The sequence below is a fragment of the Hordeum vulgare genome, chromosome 2H, assembly GCF_904849725.1.
Source record: "Hordeum vulgare subsp. vulgare chromosome 2H, MorexV3_pseudomolecules_assembly, whole genome shotgun sequence".
Taxonomy (NCBI): domain Eukaryota; kingdom Viridiplantae; phylum Streptophyta; class Magnoliopsida; order Poales; family Poaceae; genus Hordeum; species Hordeum vulgare.
In genome coordinates, this window is record NC_058519.1 from 491701614 (window position 1) to 491721116 (window position 19503).

Below are 19503 nucleotides of genomic sequence, written 5' to 3' on the forward strand. Positions count from 1 at the left end.
AGGATATCCAAAACAATTGGATACATCTCCTATCGCAGATCCGAAAGCAAAGTGTTTGTTTCTAGAAATGGGTCCTTTCTGAGGAAAGGTTTCTCTCGAAAGAATTGAGTGGGAGGGTGGTGGAACTTGATGAGGTTAGTGAACCGTTACTTCAACCAGTGTGTAGCAGGGCGCAGGAAGATGTTCCCGTGGCGCCTACACCAATTGAAGTGGAAACTAATGATGGTGATCATTGAGCTTCGGATCAAGTTACTACAAACCTCGTAGGTCGACAAGGTCGCGTACTACTGCAGAGTGGTACAATAACCCTGTCTTGGAGGTCATGTTGTTGAACAACAATGAACCTCCGAGCTATGGAGAAGCGATGGTGGGCCCGGATTCCGACAAATGGCTGGAGGCCATGAAATCCGAGAGAGGATCCATGTATGAAAACAAAGTGTAGACTTTGGAAGAACTAATTGATGGTCGCAGGACTATTGAGTAAAGATGGATCTTTAAAAGGAAGACAGACGATGATGGTGATAAGTCGCTATTAAGAAAAGCTCGACTTGTCACAAAGATGTTTCCGACAAGATCAAACAGTTGACTATGATGAGACTTTCTCACTCGTAGCGTTGCTAAAAGTCTGTTAGAATTATGTTAGAAGTTGCTGCATTATTTATGCAATATTGCACATAGGATGTCAAAACATTGTTTCCTCGAAGGTTTCCTTGAGGAAAGATTGTATGTGATACAACCAGAAGGTTTTGTCGATCCTAAAGATACTAACAAGTATGCAAGCTCTAGTGATCCTTCAATGGACTGGTGCAAGCATCTCGGAGTTGGAATATACACTTTGATGAGATGATCAAAGATTTTGGGTTTGTACAAGGTTTATGAGAAACTTGTATTTGCAAAGAAGTGACTGGGAGCACTATAGAATTTCTAATAAGTATATGTGGTTGACATATTGATTATTAGAAGTAATGTATAATTTCTGTAAAGCATAAAAGTTGTTTGAAAGGGTTTTTTTTCAAAGGAAGACCTGGATAGAGCTGCTTCAACATTGAGCATCAAGATCTATGGAGATAGATCAAAAATGCTAAATAGAACTTTCAAATGAAATGCATGCCTTGACAAGTTTTTGAAGGAGTTCAAAATAGATCACCAAAGAAGGAGTTCTTGGCTGTGTTGTAAGGTGTGAATATGAGTAAGACTCAAAAGCCCGACCATGGCAGAAGAAAGAGAAAGGACGAAGGTCATCCCCTATGCCTTGGCCATAGACTCTACAGTATGCCTTGCTGTGTACCGCACCTGATGTGTGCCTTGCCACAAGTCTGTTGAGAGGTACGGAGTGATCCAGGATTGAATCACTGAACATCGTTCAAAGTTATCCTTAGTAACTAATAGACTAAGAATTTTTTCTCGATTATGGAGGTGGCTGAAGAGTTCGTCGTAAAGGGTTACGTTGATGCAAGCTTTGACACTAATCTGAATAACTATGAGTAGTAAAACTGATTCGTAGAGTAGAGTAGATATTTGGACTATTTCTAAATATCACGTAGTAGCAACATCTATAAGATGACATAAAGATTTGTAAAGCACACACGGATCTAAAAGATTCAGAACCGTTGACTAAAACCTCTCTCACGAGCAAGACGTGATCAGACCCCAGAACTATATGGGTGTTGGATTCATTAAAATCACATGGTGATGTGAACTAGATTATTGACTCTAGTGCAAGTGGGAGACTGTTGGAAATATGCCCTAGAGGCAATAGTAAATTAGTTATTATTATATTTCCTTGTTCATAATAATCGTTTATTATCCATGCTAGAATTTTATTGATTGGAAACTCAAATACATGTGTGGATACATAGACAACACAGTGTCCCTAGTGAGCCTCTAGTTGACTAGTTCGTTGATCAAAGATGGTCAAGGTTTCCTGGCCATAGGCAAGTGTTGTTACTTGATAACGGGATCACATCATTAGGAGAATCATGTGATGGACAAGACCCAAACTATGAACGTAGCATATTGATCGTGTCGTTCTATTGCTATTGTTTTCTGTGTGTCAAGTATTTGTTCCTACGACCATGAGATCATATAACTCACTCGCACCGGAGGAATACCTTGTGTGCATCAAACGTCACAACGTAACTGGGTGACTATAAAGGAGCTCTACAGGTATCTCCGAAGGTGTCCGTTGAGTTAGTATGGATCAAGACAGGGATTTGTCACTCCGTGTGACGGAGAGGTATCTCGGGGCCCACTCGGTAATAGAATATCACACACAAGCCTTGCAAGCAATGTGACTAAGTGTAATTCATGGGATCTTGTATTACAGAACAAATAAAGAGACTTGCCGGTAACGAGATTGAAATAGGTATGCGGATACCGACGATCAAATCTCGGGCAAGTAACATACCGAAGGACAAAGGGAATGACATATGGGATTATATGAATCCTTAACACTGAGGTTCAACCGATAAGATCTTCGGAGAATATGTAGGATCCAATATGGGCATCCAGGTCCCGCTATTGGATATTGACCGAGGAGTGTCTTGGGTCATGTCTACATAGTTCTCGAACCCGCATGGTCTGCACACTTAAGGTTCGGTGACGTTTCGGTATAGTTGAGTTATAGGTGTTGGTTACCGAAAGTTGTTCGAAGTCCCAGATGAGATCCAAGACGTCACGAGGAGCTCCGGAATGGTCCGGAGGTGAAGATTGATATATAGGAAGTCCTGTTTTGGTCACCGAAAAAGTTTCGGGCTCATCGGTAGTGTACCGGGAGTGCCGGGAGGGGTGTCGGGGACCATCGGGAGGTGTGTCACGCCCCAAGGGGTCTCATGGGCTATGGGAAGATATAAACCAACCCCTAGTGGGCTGGAATAAGTTCCCACTAAGGCCCATAAGGTTTGAGAAGGAAAAGACACAAGGTGGAAAGAGTTTCCAAGTGGGAAGGTGGAATCCTACTCCAAGTAGGATTGGAGTAGGACTCCTCCACCTCCAATTTCGGCCAAACCATGAGGGTTTGAGGCTGCCTCCTCCCCTCCCTCCGTCCTATATATACTAGAGGTATTGAGGGTTTTTGAGACACAACTTTGCCACGTGCTTCTCGACCCTATACCACGCAGTTTTTCCTCTAGATCGTATTTCTGCGGAGCTCGGGCGAAGCCCTGCAGGATTAGATTGTCACCACCACCAGAGCGCCGTCACGCTGCCGGAGAACTCTTCTACCTCTCCGCCCCCTCTTGCTGGATCAAGAAGGTGGAGATCGTCATCGAGTTGTACGTGTGCTGAATGCGGAGGTGCCGTCCATTCGGCACTAGATCGGAACGGGTCGTGAGATGGATCGCAAGGCGGTTCGTGCAACGGATAGCGAGACGGTTCGTGGGACGGATCGCGGGACGGATCGTGGGACGGATCGTGGGGCGGTTCGTGGGGCGGTTCGAGGGATGTGAAGAAGTTCCACTACATCAACCGCATTTCTTAACGCTTCCTGCTGTGCGATCTACAAGGGTACGTAGATCCAAATCTCCTCTCGTAGATGGACATCACCATGATAGGTCTTCCTGTGCGTAGGAAATTTTTTGTTTCCCATGCAACGTTTTACAACATTACATTGTAATAAATCGAACACCCATACAGTTCTGGTGTTGATCATGTTTTGCCCGTGGAAGAGGTTTAGTCATCGGGTCTGCTACATTCAGATATGTGTGCACTTTGCAAATATTCACGTCCTCTCCTTCGACGTAGTCGCGGATGAGGTTGAAGCGTCGTTTGATGTGTCTGGTCTGCTTGTGAAACCTTGGTTCCTTTGCTAAGGCAATGGCACCAGTGTTGTCACATAATTGAGTTAATGGATTTAGTGTGCTCGGCACAACTCCAAGATCTTTCATGAACTACTTCATCCAAACACCCTCCTTTTGCTGCCTCTGAGGCAGCCATGTACTCCGCTTCACATGTAGAATCTGCTACAACGTTCTGCTTGGAACTGCACCAGCTTACCGCACCCCCATTTAGAATAAATGTGTATCCGGTTTTTGACTTAGAGTCATCCGGATCGGTGTCAAAACTTGCGTCGACGTAACCTTTTACAACGAGCTCTTTGTCACCTCCATAAACGAGAAACATTTCCTTAGTCCTTTTCAGGTACTTCAGAATATTCTTGACCGCCGTCCAGTGATCCACTCCTGGATTACTCTGAAACCTGCCTGCCATACTTATGGCCAAGCTGACGTCTGGTCTAGTGCACAACATTGCATACATGATAGAACCTATGGCTGAAGCGTAGGGGACGAAACTCATTTGTTCTCTATCTTCCGCAGTTACTGGGCACTGAGTCTTACTCAATTTTATACCTTGTAACACTGGCAAGAACCCTTTCTTGGACTGATCCATTTTGAACTTCTTCAAAACTTTATCAAGGTATGTGCTTTGTGAAAGTCCTATCAGGCGTTTCGATCTATCCCTATAGATCTTAATGCCTAGAACGTAAGCAACTTCTCCTAGGTCCTTCAAAGAGAAACTTTTATTCAAGTAATCCTTTATGCTCTTCAAAAGCTCCACGTTGTTTCCAATCAGCAATATGTCATCCACATATAATATTAGAAACGCCACAGAGCTCCCACTCACTTTCTCGTAAATACAAGATTCTCCAACCACTTGTATAAACCCAAATGCTTTGATCACCTCATCAAAGCGCTTGTTCCAACTCCGAGATGCTTGCACCAGTCCATAAATGGATCGCTGGAGCTTGCATACTTTGTTTGCATTCTTTGGATCGACAAAACCTTCGGGTTGCATCATATACAACTCTTTCTTAAGAAAACCGTTAAGGAACGCCGTTTTGACATCCATCTGCCAGATTTCATAATCGTAAAAGGCAGCTATTGCTAACATCATACGGACGGACTTAAGCATCGCTACTGGTGAGAAAGTATCATCATAGTCAACTCCTTGAACTTGTGAAAAACCCTTTGCCACAAGTCGAGCTTTATAAACGGTCACATTACCGTCTGCGTCCGTCTTCTTCTTAAAGATCCATTTGTTCTGAATAGCCTTGCGGCCTTCAGGTAGTACTTCCAAAGTCCACACTTTGTTCTCGTACATGGATACTATCTCAGACTTCATGCCTCCAGCCATTTGTTGGAATCCGGGCCCACCATTGCTTCTTCATAATTCGCAGGTTCATTGTTGTCTAACAACATAATTGATAAGACATGATTACCGTACCACTCAGGAGCAGTACGTGATCTTGTCGACCTGCGAGGTCCGATAGGAACTTGATCCGAAGTTTCATGATCATCATCATCAACTTCCTCTTCAACCGGCGTCGCAACGACAGGGGTTTCCCCTTGCCATGCGCCACCATATAGAGGGATTAGAGGTTTGACAACCTCATCAAGTTCTATCTTCCTCCCACTCAATTCTTTCGAGAGAAACTCCTTGTCAAGAAAAGCTCCTTTTTTAGCAACAAACACTTTGCCCTCGGATTTGAGATAGAAGGTATACCCAACTATTTCTTTTGGGTAACCTATGATGATGCACTTTTCCGCTTTGGGTTCTAGCTTTTCAGGCTGAAGCTTTTTGACATAAGCATCACATCCCCAAACTTTAAGAAACGATAATTTTGGTCTTTTCCATACCACAGTTCGTATGGTGTCGTCTCAATGGATTTTGATGGTGCCCTATTTAAAGTGAATACAGTTGTCTCTAATGCATAACCCCAAAATGATAACGGCAAATCGGTAAGAGACATCATAGATCGCACCATCTCTAATAAAGTACGATTACGAAGTTCGGACACACCATTACACTGTGGTGTTCCAGGCGGTGTCAATTGTGAAACAATTCCACATTGTCTTAAGTGAGCACCAAACTTGAAACTCAGATATTCACCCCCACGATCAGACCATAGGAACTTGATCTTCTTGTTACGATGATTTTCAACTTCACTCTGAAATTGCTTGAACTTCTCAAACGTTTCAGACTTGTGCTTCATCAAGTAGACATAACCATATCTACTCAAATCGTCAGTGAAGGTGAGAAAATAATGATATCCGCCGCGCTCCTCCATACTCATCGGATCGCATACATCGGTATGTATGATTTCCAACAAGTCACTTGCACGCTCCATTGTTCCGGAGAACGGAGTCTTAGTCATCTTGCCCATGAGGCATGGTTCGCACGTGTCAAGTGAATCAAAGTCAAGTGACTCCAAAAGTACATCGGAATGGAGTTTCTTCATGCGCTTTACACCAATATGACCTAAGCGGCGGTGCCACAAAAACATGGCGCTATCATTGTTAACTCTAACTCTTTTGGTCTCAGTGTTATGTATATGTGTATCATCGCTATCAAGATTCAATATGAAAAATCCTCTCACATTGGGTGCATGACCATAAAAGATATTACTCATAGAAATAGAACAACCATTATTCTCTGACTTAAACGAGTAACCGTCTCGCAATAAACAAGATCCAGATATAATGTCCATGCTTAACACAGACACTAAATAACAATTATTTAAGTTCATAACTAATTCTGATGGTAACTGAAGTGAAACTATGCCGACGGCGATTGCATCAACCTTGGAACCATTTCCCACGCGCATCGTCACTTCATCCTTCGCCAGCCTTCACTTATTCCGCAGTTCCTGTTTCGATTTGCAAATATGAGCCACAGAACCGATATCGAATACCCATGCACTACTACAAGAGCTGGTTAAGTACACATCAATAACATGTATATCGAATATACCTGATTTTTCCTTGGCGGCCTTCTTATCAGCCAAATACTTGGGGGAGTTGCGCTTCCAGTGACCCATACCCTTGCAATAATAACACTCCGTTTCAGGCTTAGGTCCAGCTTTGGGTTTCTTTGTCGGATTGGCAATAGGCTTGCCTCTCTTCTTGGAACTACCCTTCGTTACTTTGTCGTTTCTCTTGAAACTAGTGGTCTTATTCACCATCAACACTTGATGCCCTTTACGGAGTTCTGACTCTGCGACTTTCAGCATCGCGAATAACTCGCCGGGTGACTTGTTCATCCCTTGCATGTTATAGTTCAACACAAAGCTCTTGTAGCTTGGTGGCAGTGATTGAAGAATTCTGTCAGTGATAGCCTCTTGCGGGAGTTCAATCCCCAGCTCAGCTAGACGGTTTGAGTACCCAGACATTTTGAGCACATGTTTACTGACAGACGATTCTCCTCCATCTTGCAAGCATAGAATTTATCGGAGGTCTCATACCTCTCGATCCGGGCGTTCTTCTGAAAGATAAACTTCAACTCCTGGAACATCTCAAATACTCCATGACGCTCAAAGCGACGTTGAAGTCCCGGCTCTAAGCCATACAAGACTGCACATTGAACTACTGAGTAGTCCTCCTTACGTGTTAACCAAGCGTTCTTAACATCTTGGTCAACTGTAGCGGGTGGTTCATCTCCTAGCGCAGCATTAAGGACATAATCCTTCTTCCCAGCTTGCAGGAGCAACTTAAGATTACGAGCCTGATGACCCACAAGTATAGGGGATCAATCGTAGTCCTTTCAATAAGTAAGAGTGTCGAACCCAACGAGGAGCAGAAGGATCTGACAAGTGGTTTTCAGCAAGGTAATATCTGCAAGAACTGAAATTATCGGTAACAAGTGATTGTGTGGTGAGATGATTCGTAGCAAGCAGCAAGTAACAAAAGTAGCAACGGTGCAGCAAAGTGGCCCAATCCCTTTTGTAGCAAGGGACAAGCCTGGGCAAAGTCTTATAGGAGGAAAAACGCTCCCGAGGACACACGGGAATTTCTGTCATGCTAGTTTTCATCATGTTCATATGATTCGCGTTCGTTACTTTGATAGTTTGATATGTGGGTGGACCGGCGCTTGGGTACTGCCCTTACTTGGACAAGCATCCCACTTATGATTAACCCCTCTCGCAAGCATCCGCAACTACGAAAGAAGAATTAAGACAAAGTCTAACCATAACATTAAACTAGTGGATCCAAATCAGCCCCTTACGAAGCAACGCATAAACTAGGGTTTAAGCTTCTGTCACTCTAGCAACCCATCATCTACTTACTACTTCCCAATGCCTTCCTGTAGGCCCAAATAATGGCGAAGTGTTATGTAGTCGACATTCACATAACACCACTAGAGGAAAAACAACATACAACACATCAAAATATCGAACGAATACCAAATTCACATGACTACTATTAGCATGACTTATCCCATGTCCTCAGGAACAAAAGTAACTACTCACAAAGCATAATCATATTCATGACCAGAGAGGTAATGAGTAGCATCAAAGATCTGAACATAAACTCTTCCACCAAGTAATCCAACTAGCATCAACTACAAAGAGTAATTAACACTACTAGCAACGTTACAAGTACCAATCGGAGTCGCGAGATGGAGATTGGTTACAAGTGATGAACTAGGGTTTGGAGATGAGATGGTGCTGATGAAGATGTTGATGGTGATGAGTCCCCTCTAATGAGAGGAGTGTTGGTGATGACGATGGCGACGATTCCCCCTCCAGGAGGGAAGTTTCCCCGGCAGGATCGTCGTGCCGGAGCTCTAGATTGGTTCTGCTCAAGTTCCGCCTCGTGGCAGCGGCGAATCCTCCGAAAAGCGTCCTCCTGATTTTTTTCCAGGACGAAACCCTTCTTGTAGCAAAAGGGGGGAGCCAGAGGGCCAACTGGGTGCCCACAAGCCCCCTAGGCGCGACCAGGGGGTGGCCGCGCCTAGCAGGCTTGTGGCCACCTGCTCGCGCCCCTTTGGCACTTCTTCGGCCCAGTATTTTTTATAAATCCTGAAAAAAATCCTCGTTGATTTTCACGGCGTTTGGACTTGCGCAGAATAGGTATCTCAAACTTGCTCCTTTTTCAGGCCAGAATTCCAGCTACCAGCATTCTCCCTCTTCATGTAAACCTTGCAAAATAAGAAAGAAAAGGCATAAGTATTGTACTGTGAGGTGAAATAATAACCCAAAAAGTGATAAATAACAACATGAAAGCATGATGCAAAATGGACGTATCAGAGCCCAGTCTACAAAGTTGCTTCCATCATCTTTCAACTTAGCTTTCTCTAAGAACATATTAAAATTCAGGGTGACTGTCGCGTGAGCCATTGATCTACAACACAAATATTTCAAAGTGGACTTAGACTATGTTCAAGATAATTAGAGTTTAACTAATCAAATTACTTGCTAAACTCCCACTCAAAAAGTACATCTCTCTAGTCATTTGAGTGGTACATGATCCAAATTCACTAACTCAAGTCCGATCATCACGTGAGTTGAGAATAGTTTTAGTGGTAAGCATCTCCATGCTAATCATATCAACTATACGATTCATGATCGACCTTTCGGTCTCATGTGTCCCGAGGCCATGTCTGCACATGCTAGGCTCGTCAAGCTTAACCCGAGTGTTCCGCGTGTGCAACTGTTTTTCACCCGTTGTATGTGAACGTTGAGTCTATAACACCCGATCATCACGTGGTGTCTCAAAACAACAAACTGTAGCAACGGTGCACAGTCGGGGAGACCACAATTTCATCTTGAAATTTTAGTGAGAGATCACCTCATAATGATACCGTCGTTCTAAGAAAAATAAGGTGCATAAAAGGACTAACATCACGTGTAATTCATAAGTGACATGATATGGCCATCATCATGTGCTTCTTGATCTCCATCATCAAAGCACCGGCATGATCTTCTTGTCACCGGCGCCACACCATGATCTCCATCAACGTGTCGCCATCAAGGTTGTCGTGCTACTTATGCTATTACTAGTAAAGCTACGTCCTAGCAATATAGTAAACACATCTGCAAATACAAATGTTAGTTTAAAGACAACCCTATGGCTCCTTTCGGTTGCCGTACCATCGACGTGCAAGTCGATATTAACTATTACAATATGATCATCTCATACATCCAATATATCACATCATGTCATTGGCCATATCATATCACAAGCATACCCTGCAAAAACAAGTTAGACGTCCTCTAATTTGTTGTTGCATGTTTTACGTGGCTGCTATGGGTATCTAGTATGGTCGCATCTTACTTACGCAAAAACCACAACGGAGATGTGCAAATTGCTATTTAACCTCTCCAAGGACCGCCTCGGTCAAAACCAATTCAACTAAAGTTGAAGAAACCGACACCCGCCAGTCATCTTTATGCAACAAGGTTGCATGTCAATTGAAGAAACCGACACCAACCAGTCTTTCGTGAGCGTACGAATAATGTCGGTCCAGGCCGCTTCAATCCAACAATACCGCCGAATCGAGAAAAGACTAAGGAGGGCAGCAAATCAAACATCACTGTCCACAAAACCCTTTGTGTTCTACTCGAGATAACATATACGCATGAACCTAGGTCTAATACCACTGTTGGGGAACGTTGCATGGGAAACAAAAAATTTCCTACGCACATGAAGACCTATCATGGTGATGTCCATCTACGAGAGGAGGTTTGGATCTACGTACCCTTGTAGATCGCACAACGGGAAGCGTTAAGAAACGCGGTTGATGTTGTGGAACGTCTTCACGTCCCTCGATCCGCCCCACGAACCGTCCCACGATCCGTCCCGCGATCCGTACCGATCTAGCGCCGAACGGACGACACCTCCGCGTTCAGCACACATACAACTCGACGATGATCTCGGCCTTCTTGATCCAGCAAGGAAGACGGAGAAGTAGATGAGTTCTCCGACAGCATGATGGTGCGCCGGTGTTGGTGGTGATCTACTCCTGCAGGGCTCCGCCCGAGCTCCGCAGAAATCCGATCTAGAGGTAAAACTATGTGGTCTAGGGTTGAGTTGCACGTGGCAAAAGTTGTCTCAGATCAGCCCTAAATCACCACTATATATAGGAGGGAGGGGGAGGAGGCTTGCCTTGAGGGCCAAGCTCTCAAGGGTGCGCCGGCCAGGAGGAGAGGAGGAATCCTACTCCAATTAGGATTGGAAAGTGGAGTCCTTCTCTTCCTTCCCACCTCCCTTTTTTTCTTTCTCTTTGGTTTTCCTTCTCTTGGCGCCAAGGCCCTCTTTGGCTGTCCCACCAGCCCATTAAGGGATGGTGCGACACCCTAAATCCATTGGGCTCCCTCTGGGTGGGTGGCCCCCCTCCCGGTGAACTTCCGGAACCCATTCGTCACTCCCGTTACAATGCCGGTAATGCCCGAAAACCTTCCGGTAATCAAATGAAACCTTCCTATATATCAATCTTTGTTTCCGGACCATTCCGGAAACCCTCGTGATGTCTGTGATCTCATCCGGGACTCCGAATAACATTCGGTAACCACACATATAACTGAACTATATTAAAACATCATCAAACCTTAAGTGTGCAGACCCTGCGGGTTCGAGAACTATGTAGACATGCCCCGAGGCACTCCTCAGTCAATATCCAATAGCGGGACGTGGATGCCCATATTGGATCCTATATATTCTCCGAAGATCTTATCGGTTGAACCTAAGTGTCAAGGATTCATATAATCCCGTATGTCATTTCCTGTGTCCTTCGGTATGTTACTTGCCCGAGATTTGATCGTCGTTATCCGCATACCTATTTCAATCTCGTTACCGACAAGTCTCTTTACTCGTTTCGTAATACAAGATCCCATGACTTACACTTAGTCACATTGCTTGCAAGGCTTGCGTGTGATGTTGTATTACCGAGTGGACCCCGAGATACCTCTCCGTCACACGGAGTGACAAATCCTAGTCTCGATCCATACTTATTCAGCGGACACCTTCGGAGATACCTGTAGAGCACCTTTATAGTCACCTAGTTACGTTGTGACGTTTGATGCACACAAGGTATTCCTCCGGTGCCAGTGAGTTATATGATCTCATGGTCATAGGAACAAATACTTGACACACAGAAAACAATAGCAATAAAACGACACGATCAATATGCTACGTTCATAGTTTGGGTCTAGTCCATCACATGATTCTCCTAATGATCTAATCCAGTTATCAAGTGACAACACTTGCACATAGCCAGAAAACCTTGACTATCATTGATCAACTGGCTAGCCAAGTAGAGGCTTGCTAGGGACATTTTTTTGTCTATGTATCCACACATGTATCTATGTTTCCATTCAATACATTTATAGCATGGATAATAAGCGATTATCTTTAAACAGGAAATATAGTAATAACTATTTATCATTGCCTCTAGGGCATATTTCGAACAATATCAATATAGAAAGCCTATTCATCACCCAAGATGCAGAATAAGTTATTCTTTACCCGAGGTAATCTTATGATCGTTTCATAATTTAATTACATTTCAAATGCAAATAGTTATATTTATACTAATTCACTACGCGAAGTTTGACATAAGAAAACAAAAATATAGGTCATAAGACCAGAAAAACACATTTTATGTATATTTTACACTATGTTTTTATGTTTGTAATTTTACGTGACATCAAATATTTTTATGATGTCTATATATTTTCTTACGGTCTCTTTTTACATATGAAATAAGAAAAAAAATTATGAAACGTACAATTATGATGCATTGATATGAAAATAAAGGGGGATGAAGAATAAATATTCCTCACCCAGAATGATGAATAGTCAATCCCTCAATATATATATGTATATTTATCTATTTATATATATATATGTGTATATGTGTATATATATATATGTATATATATATATAGAGAGAGAGAGAATGAGAGAGAGAGCTAAATATGTATCTCTCTATATATAGATAGATAGATAGATAGGGAGAGATAGAGAGAGAGAGGGGGGAGGGAGGGAGGAAAGGGAGGGATAAAGGAGAGAGAGAGACCAAAGAAGGGAGGGAGAGAGAAAGAGATATCTAGCTACTGCTATGGACCCATAGATCGTGATTGAACTACTCACACATCTAGCTAGTGCCATGGACCCATGAGGGAATCATAGGGGGGAAGGCGCACCCTATCCCTAGGGCATCCACTCCCCTTATCGCTTCCTCGTTCGATGTATGGTCTCCCCGTGAAGCTTCCAAGACTTCTTTTGGTCTAGAAAATCTTCAAAATGTTTCGTCGCATTTGGACTCTATTTGGTACAGATTTTCCGAAAAGCCAAAAACAAACAGAAAACAACAACTAACACTAGACACTAGGTTAATAGGTTAGTTCCTCAAAAAATATATAAAATAGTGTATAAAGCATACAAGATTAATAAAATAATAGCTTGATACAAACAATAATTATTGATACATTAGAGACGTATCAGCATCTGCAAGCTTAATTCTTGGTTGTCCTCGAGTAGGTGAATGATAAAAATAGAATTTTTGATGATGAAAGATAAAAACAAAATTCTTTGTCAAACTTAAGAAGCTTGGTTCCATTACATGCCGAGAAAGGAGCACGAGGTTGAAGATCTTGATATCAGAGTAACTGACACCCTCATATGGCTTTGGTCTGGTCATCACGCTCCAAGAAACCCAGCTAGGTTTCCTTTCTCCCTCCTTATTACCCACCAAAACCTGTGCATCAAAGAATTGTTGTGCTCACATAATCCTCGTGAAAGCTTGAAACATGACATTGATTAGCCCAAGACCGCATGTGTTATGGATTTAATGCGAACATCCTTACCACCAACTCGTAAACGTTTAGCCATGCATCCTTTGATTTTGTTCCAAACGTCGTCCTTAAAAAATCGGAATGCTCCTTTTTTTGTTGTTTTCCACGTCAGACGACATGCCCAAGTATCTATTTGACAAAGAACCATTTGGGACATTTGGAACATTTTTTACCTCGGACATGAGGATTTCAGGACAATCTTTGATAAAGTAAAATGAAAGCTTTGACAAGTTTATTTTTCGGCTCGAGGCATTGCAATAACTTTGCAACAGAGAGGACAACTCATTGGCTCCAACAATACCATCCTTGACGAACAATAGGCCATCATCCTCGAAGAGAAAGTGGCTTATCGACAGGGACGGAAGGGTACACTGTGATTCCACCATGGTGCAATGATTCACTTTTTGAGAGGTACAAAAGGCCCTCCGATGCTAACAAGAACATATGTGGAGATATTGCCCCCCTGACTAGTTGGCTTCAATTCTTCCAACTTGCCACCATTGAAAAAGTTAGAAATTTTTACCGAGTTTACCATCCTCATGCTCAAACAAAACCCAAGACTATGCAAACCATCTTGCACATTATTGCTTCTGAATATTCCCACTCTCAACGCAGTCAAAAGCTTAGGGCCATTGAAGTACCATTTAGTTAGGGCATGCACAACGTGGAACTTGGCAAAGCCCACGTGCTAGGTTATGCGAGGCCCAAGCTACGACCAGGCTCATCCATCACCTTGCCCTAGACGGGCATATTGATTTGCAGGTTTAATTCCATGTCAGGGTTATATGTTGCCCGTACTCATTCCTAATAGGAATCGCCTACGCACACAGTAGCAGGTCGGCCTACTTTATAGCGCGGGTGCTGCGCGTACAGTTTCGCTTTGTTCTGGCTCGTAGCGATCGCGCTAGAGTTCACTTGTTTCGACTTTTTCTTTTTCCCTTCATTTTCTTTTGTTTTCTCTTCATTTTGTTGTTTTTGCATCAGATTTTCTTTTTTCCCTTTTCTTCTTCTTTTAGGCTTTGGTTTTTCCCTTTTCCTTTTCTCCTTCCTTATATTTTGGTTTTCTTTGTTTCTTTTTTGATTTATTTAGTTTTTTTGCTTTCTTTGATTTTTTTGTCTTATTTTGTTGTGTCTCTTTTTTCAGTACATGTCTACTTTTTTCATACATGTTGTACATTTTTCGTATAATTTTGAAACATTTATTTTATACCTATTTTTACATTTTTCAAATACATGTTTAATATTATTTTTTCAAAAACACATCTTAAGTTTTTCTCTAATACGGGTTAACTATTGTTTTTTCAAATGCATTTCGTAACATTTCTTTTGCACTATGTAAACTTTTTAGTACATTGAACAAACGTTTTTTGAAAATGTCACGAGCACATTCTTTAAACTTGCGAAGGTTTTTCGAAATGTGACATGCATTTCTTGAATGTATGAAACATTTATATTTTACTATATGAACTTTATCTTCTACATTTGTATAAACATTATTTAAAATGCAACATACATATCTTTTGAAATATGAAACATTTTATAGCTTTCACTTTTTTTGTACATATGATTAACATTTTCATAGATATGTGCGACATTTTTCGTACATATGACTAACATTTTTAATAGATCTGTGCCACATTTCTTGTACATCTGACGAACATTTTTTTACTTTTTACATTCACATTTTATATTTTGATATATGATAGAGATTTTTTTTATACATGGTTAACATTTTTGAAATACATGATTAACTTTATATAAATATTCTTTGAAAAATGTCTTGAACACAGTTTTGAATCTTTTGTACATCTTTTAAATGTAATATTCATGTGTTTAAATTTAAGTATCATTTTTTGAATTACACAAACATTTTTTGTACAATGTATAAACAATTTTCGTACACACTAATAATTTTTTTCATACACATGATTAAGATTCTTTACTCTTTGGATTCATATTTTACATTTTTCATATACATGAAAATTATTTTTCTATACTCATTTAACATCTTCAAATGCAAGATTAACTTTTTTGGTTTATATTATTTTTTGTAAGATGTATATTTAGAATTTACGAAATATAATCAATTTTTTAAAATAGGAGAAAAATCATGACATTAGCAGACGAGTGTTGGTCCAGTAGGCGAGCCTTAGTAGGATTCGCAACAAGTGGCACATAGCCGCTCGCTTAATTTTCCCCTAAATGGTTCCCTTTTGTGCAAATCAGCTAAGCAGAAAAGTCAGCCTACAAAAAAATTGTAAGCAGAAAAGACACGACGGCAGTAAAAAGAAACGAGCCTAATCATCGAAAAGCATGCCACCTGGTGTTGTTTTTATTGAGTACAGTAATTGTTCTCTTGATAGTACGACAGTGCCAGAAGTAAAAGAAGCCACACTGGTGGAATGGCAACATAGTTCCTTAGGTATTATATGCATGCATGCATGCATCCTTGCTAGTATATCACGCCATTCCCCTCGACCACTTGGACCGTCTGGCCGCCATCCTCAAGAAACGGGTAGTCTGTGTACCCGACGATGGGATCGTCGGTGTAGAACGTCGCCCGGTCGTACTTGTTCAGAGGGGAGTTCCGCCGGAACCTCTCCGGCAGGTCGGGGTTCGCGAGGAACAGGCGGCCGTAGGCGACCAGGTCGGCGTACTCTTCGGCGATGGCCGAGTTCCCCTCCTCCCTGCCGTACCCTCCGCCGACCATGAGCGTCCCGTCGAAGGTGTCCCTCATGGCCTGCAGCCTGTGGGGGACCAGCCCGAGCGCCCCGCCGTCGTCCTCGGACGTCATCTCGGGCTCCACCACGTTGAGGTACAGGACGTCTCGGCGGTTCAGCTCCCGGGCCATGTACACGGCCAGCTCGTCCGGGTCCGAGTCGCGGCAGCCGAGGCAGCCGGAGTAGGGCGAGAGGCGCACGCCGACGTTGTATGGCCCGACCTGGTCCACCAGGACGTCCACCGTCTCGAGGGCGAGGCGGCAGCGGTTCTCAAGGCTGCCCCCGTAGCCGTCGGCTCGGTCGTTGACGCCGTCTTTCATGAACTGGTCCATCAGGTAGCCGTTCGCGGCGTGCAGCTCCACCCCGTCGAACCCTGCACGCACGCATGCGGCATTAGGAACTCGATCTCAAGCAGGGGCATAAATCATCCGTGCACTGAATTGGATTAGCGAACCGAACTTACCGGCTTCAAGAGCATTCCGGGCAGCAATTCTGAACTGATCTATGAGAGCAGGAATCTCTTCCTCGGTTAGGCTCCTGGGGGTGGAGAAATCCATGCAGTAGTTCTCGGGGTTCCTCTCTATCGGCTTATCTGTGCTGGAAATGGGTTGTTGCTCTGACGAAAAGTCGAAAACACAGACAGAAGATCAGATCGGAGAACATGCTAAACTGTTTTACTGACAGCAGCAGCTACGAGTGTAATCAGCAGCGAAGAATCTTGACAAGAGAAATCTTACGCATGTCGGATGCTCGCCCGACGTGCCAAATCTGGCAGAAGAAAGTGGCGCCCTTGGCGTGCACGGCGTCCACGATGGGCTTCCATGCCTGGACCTGCTCCTTGGTCCAGATCCCCGGGGTGTGCGGGATGGCGCTCATCCCCTGAGCGTCGGCCGACACGCCCGTGGCCTCCGAGATGAGGAGCCCACCCTCCGTGGCCCTCTGCGCGTAGTACTTCACAGCGTGCGGCTGCGGGAGGTTGCCGTACGATCTCGACCTCGTCATGGGCGCCAACACGACCCTGAATGAAGGAAGTGAAATTAGGGACATGAGGTTCCATGATGTTCCCCGCTACTTCCTTTGTAAAGAAATATAAAAGTGTTCAGATCACTACTTTCATGATCTAAGCTCTTTTACATTTCTTTACGAATGGAGTTCTCAACTGCTAATTGATGCCTAGAAACTTTTTTTTAGGGGAAAATTCAAATTGATGCCTAGAAACTTTGTTGTTGCTTACCTGTGGGAAAGGTCGAATGGACCCATTTGGTAGGGAGTCATGAGAGGAATGGGCTCCATCGACCTTGTTCTTTCTTGTTCTTCCTATTAGTTCTCTCTGAAATGTGAGTGTTTCTTAATGTCTTGCAATTTACAATAAGACGGTACTTATATATATAGCAAGAAGAAATAAATTGGGAGCAATGAATGATGTGATACGTGGGAGATTTGTTATACGACACTTGTGATGCATGCTGAAGTCTAAAGGGTCAAACCTCTTCTTGCAAGTGCTCGTCAGTGCTGACGCTCCCCTTTTTGTCATGACCGCATATATCCTAACGTTAGGATATGAGCTTTGTAGATGTTGCGGCGCATTCATCTCTCATGGTGCATTGAAGAAGTACCAACGTTCCATGCATAAGTACACTTTCATTCATTGAAACTAGGCCAATTTGTGAGACGGTGATATGTACATAGCAAGAAGAAACAAGTTAGGGGCAATAGACGATGTGGTAGGTGGGGGATGCGTTACATGACACTTGTGATGATAAAGCCCAAAGGGTCAAAGCTCTTCTAGCAAGCGTCGGTGCCCTCCCCCCTTATCCGCATGTATATGCTAATATTGGGATATGAGCTTCGTTCATGTTGTGACACATTACTCTCTTGTTGTGACACATTACTCTCTAATGGTCCACTAAAAAGTTTTAGTGTTCAATGCATAACTAGGATTCAATTCATCAAAACTAGGACAATTTGTGAGGCAGTGATATGTATATAGCAAGAAGAAACAAATTGGGGCCAATAAACGGTGTGGTAGGTGGGGGATGCGTTACTTGTCATTTATGGTGATGAAGACCAAAGGGTTAAAGCTTTTCTAAAAGCGCTAGTGGGCCTTGATGCTCCCCCCTTGTCCGCACATATATCTTAACATTGTAATATGAGCTTTGTAGAGGTTGTGACACATTTCTCTCTAATGATGCATTAATGAAGTTCCAATGTTCCATACAAAACTAGGATATAATCTATTTAAGTCTATGACAATATGCAATACGATGATACTTATAGAGCAAGAAGGAACAAAATGGGAACAACAAATTATGTGGTAGGTAGGGGTGTGGTATACGACACTTGTAGTGTTAAAGTCTAAAGGGTCAAAAGCTATTCTCTATCAAGTGTTCGGGTGTTGACGCTCCCCACTGTGTGCGCATATATCTGAACATTGGGATATGACTTTTGTAGACATCACGACACATTCATATCCTAGCGCATTGAAGAAGTTTCAACGTTCCATGCACAACTATTACCTGCTTCACTAATTTGTGATATCATTATATGTATATAGGAAAAAGAAACAATTCGGTGGCGATGAAGGTTGTGGTAGGTGGGGGTGTGCGTTATGTGACACTTGTGATGTGAATCCTAAAGGGTCAAAGTTCGGTTGCAAGTGTCCGCGGGTTTTTACACCCTCACACTTGTTTGTGCATTTATCCCAACATTAACAAATTTCATGTCTTATGACACGTGGAAGAGGTTCCAATGGTCCATGTACAACTACTACCTATTACTTACCATGTATATATCCCCCACATCGTTCCACAGATGGCTCGAATGAAAACTCTAGCTAGCGTCCTTGTTGTTGTTAGTGCACGCGTCACACAAAGTTCAGTGATCTACCTATGGGGTTTCTCTCTGCGGTCATTTAAATATAGTAAAAAAATGCGGGTGAAAGAAAACCCCTATGTGGGTTTTGGTAATTAATGTGAACAAGCCTCAAGAGACTAATAATTACCAAGTCCATTTAAGATTAGCTCTCAAAAAATGCAACAATGAAAACGAGGGACAATCCTCATTGTCTTCAACAACAAGCGTTGGCCAAGCCAAGGACTTAGCCTTTTCATTTTAATGATCCAAGATCACACTGAGTCCATATATATGAAGATACTATCAAAATGGGGTCAAAGTTGGTAAGGTGAGTTTCTTTCTCACATGATTAAAGATCAA

At 42.8% G+C, this 19503-nt stretch overlaps 1 protein-coding gene across 1 annotated transcript; it reads right to left on the bottom strand.

Moving 5' to 3' along the window:
- Nucleotides 1-15871: 15871 nt before the first annotated feature.
- On the bottom strand, nt 15872-17648 carry LOC123430318 (putative 12-oxophytodienoate reductase 12). The gene is made up of 4 exons (XM_045114184.1): nt 17525-17648; nt 17028-17308; nt 16754-16906; nt 15872-16663 (listed from the first exon to the last, which is right to left on the bottom strand). Exons 1-4 carry the CDS (start codon nt 17581-17583, stop codon nt 16023-16025), a joined length of 1134 nt encoding a protein of 377 aa, XP_044970119.1. The 5' UTR covers nt 17584-17648; the 3' UTR covers nt 15872-16022.
- Between the last annotated feature and the right edge of the window lie 1855 nt (nt 17649-19503).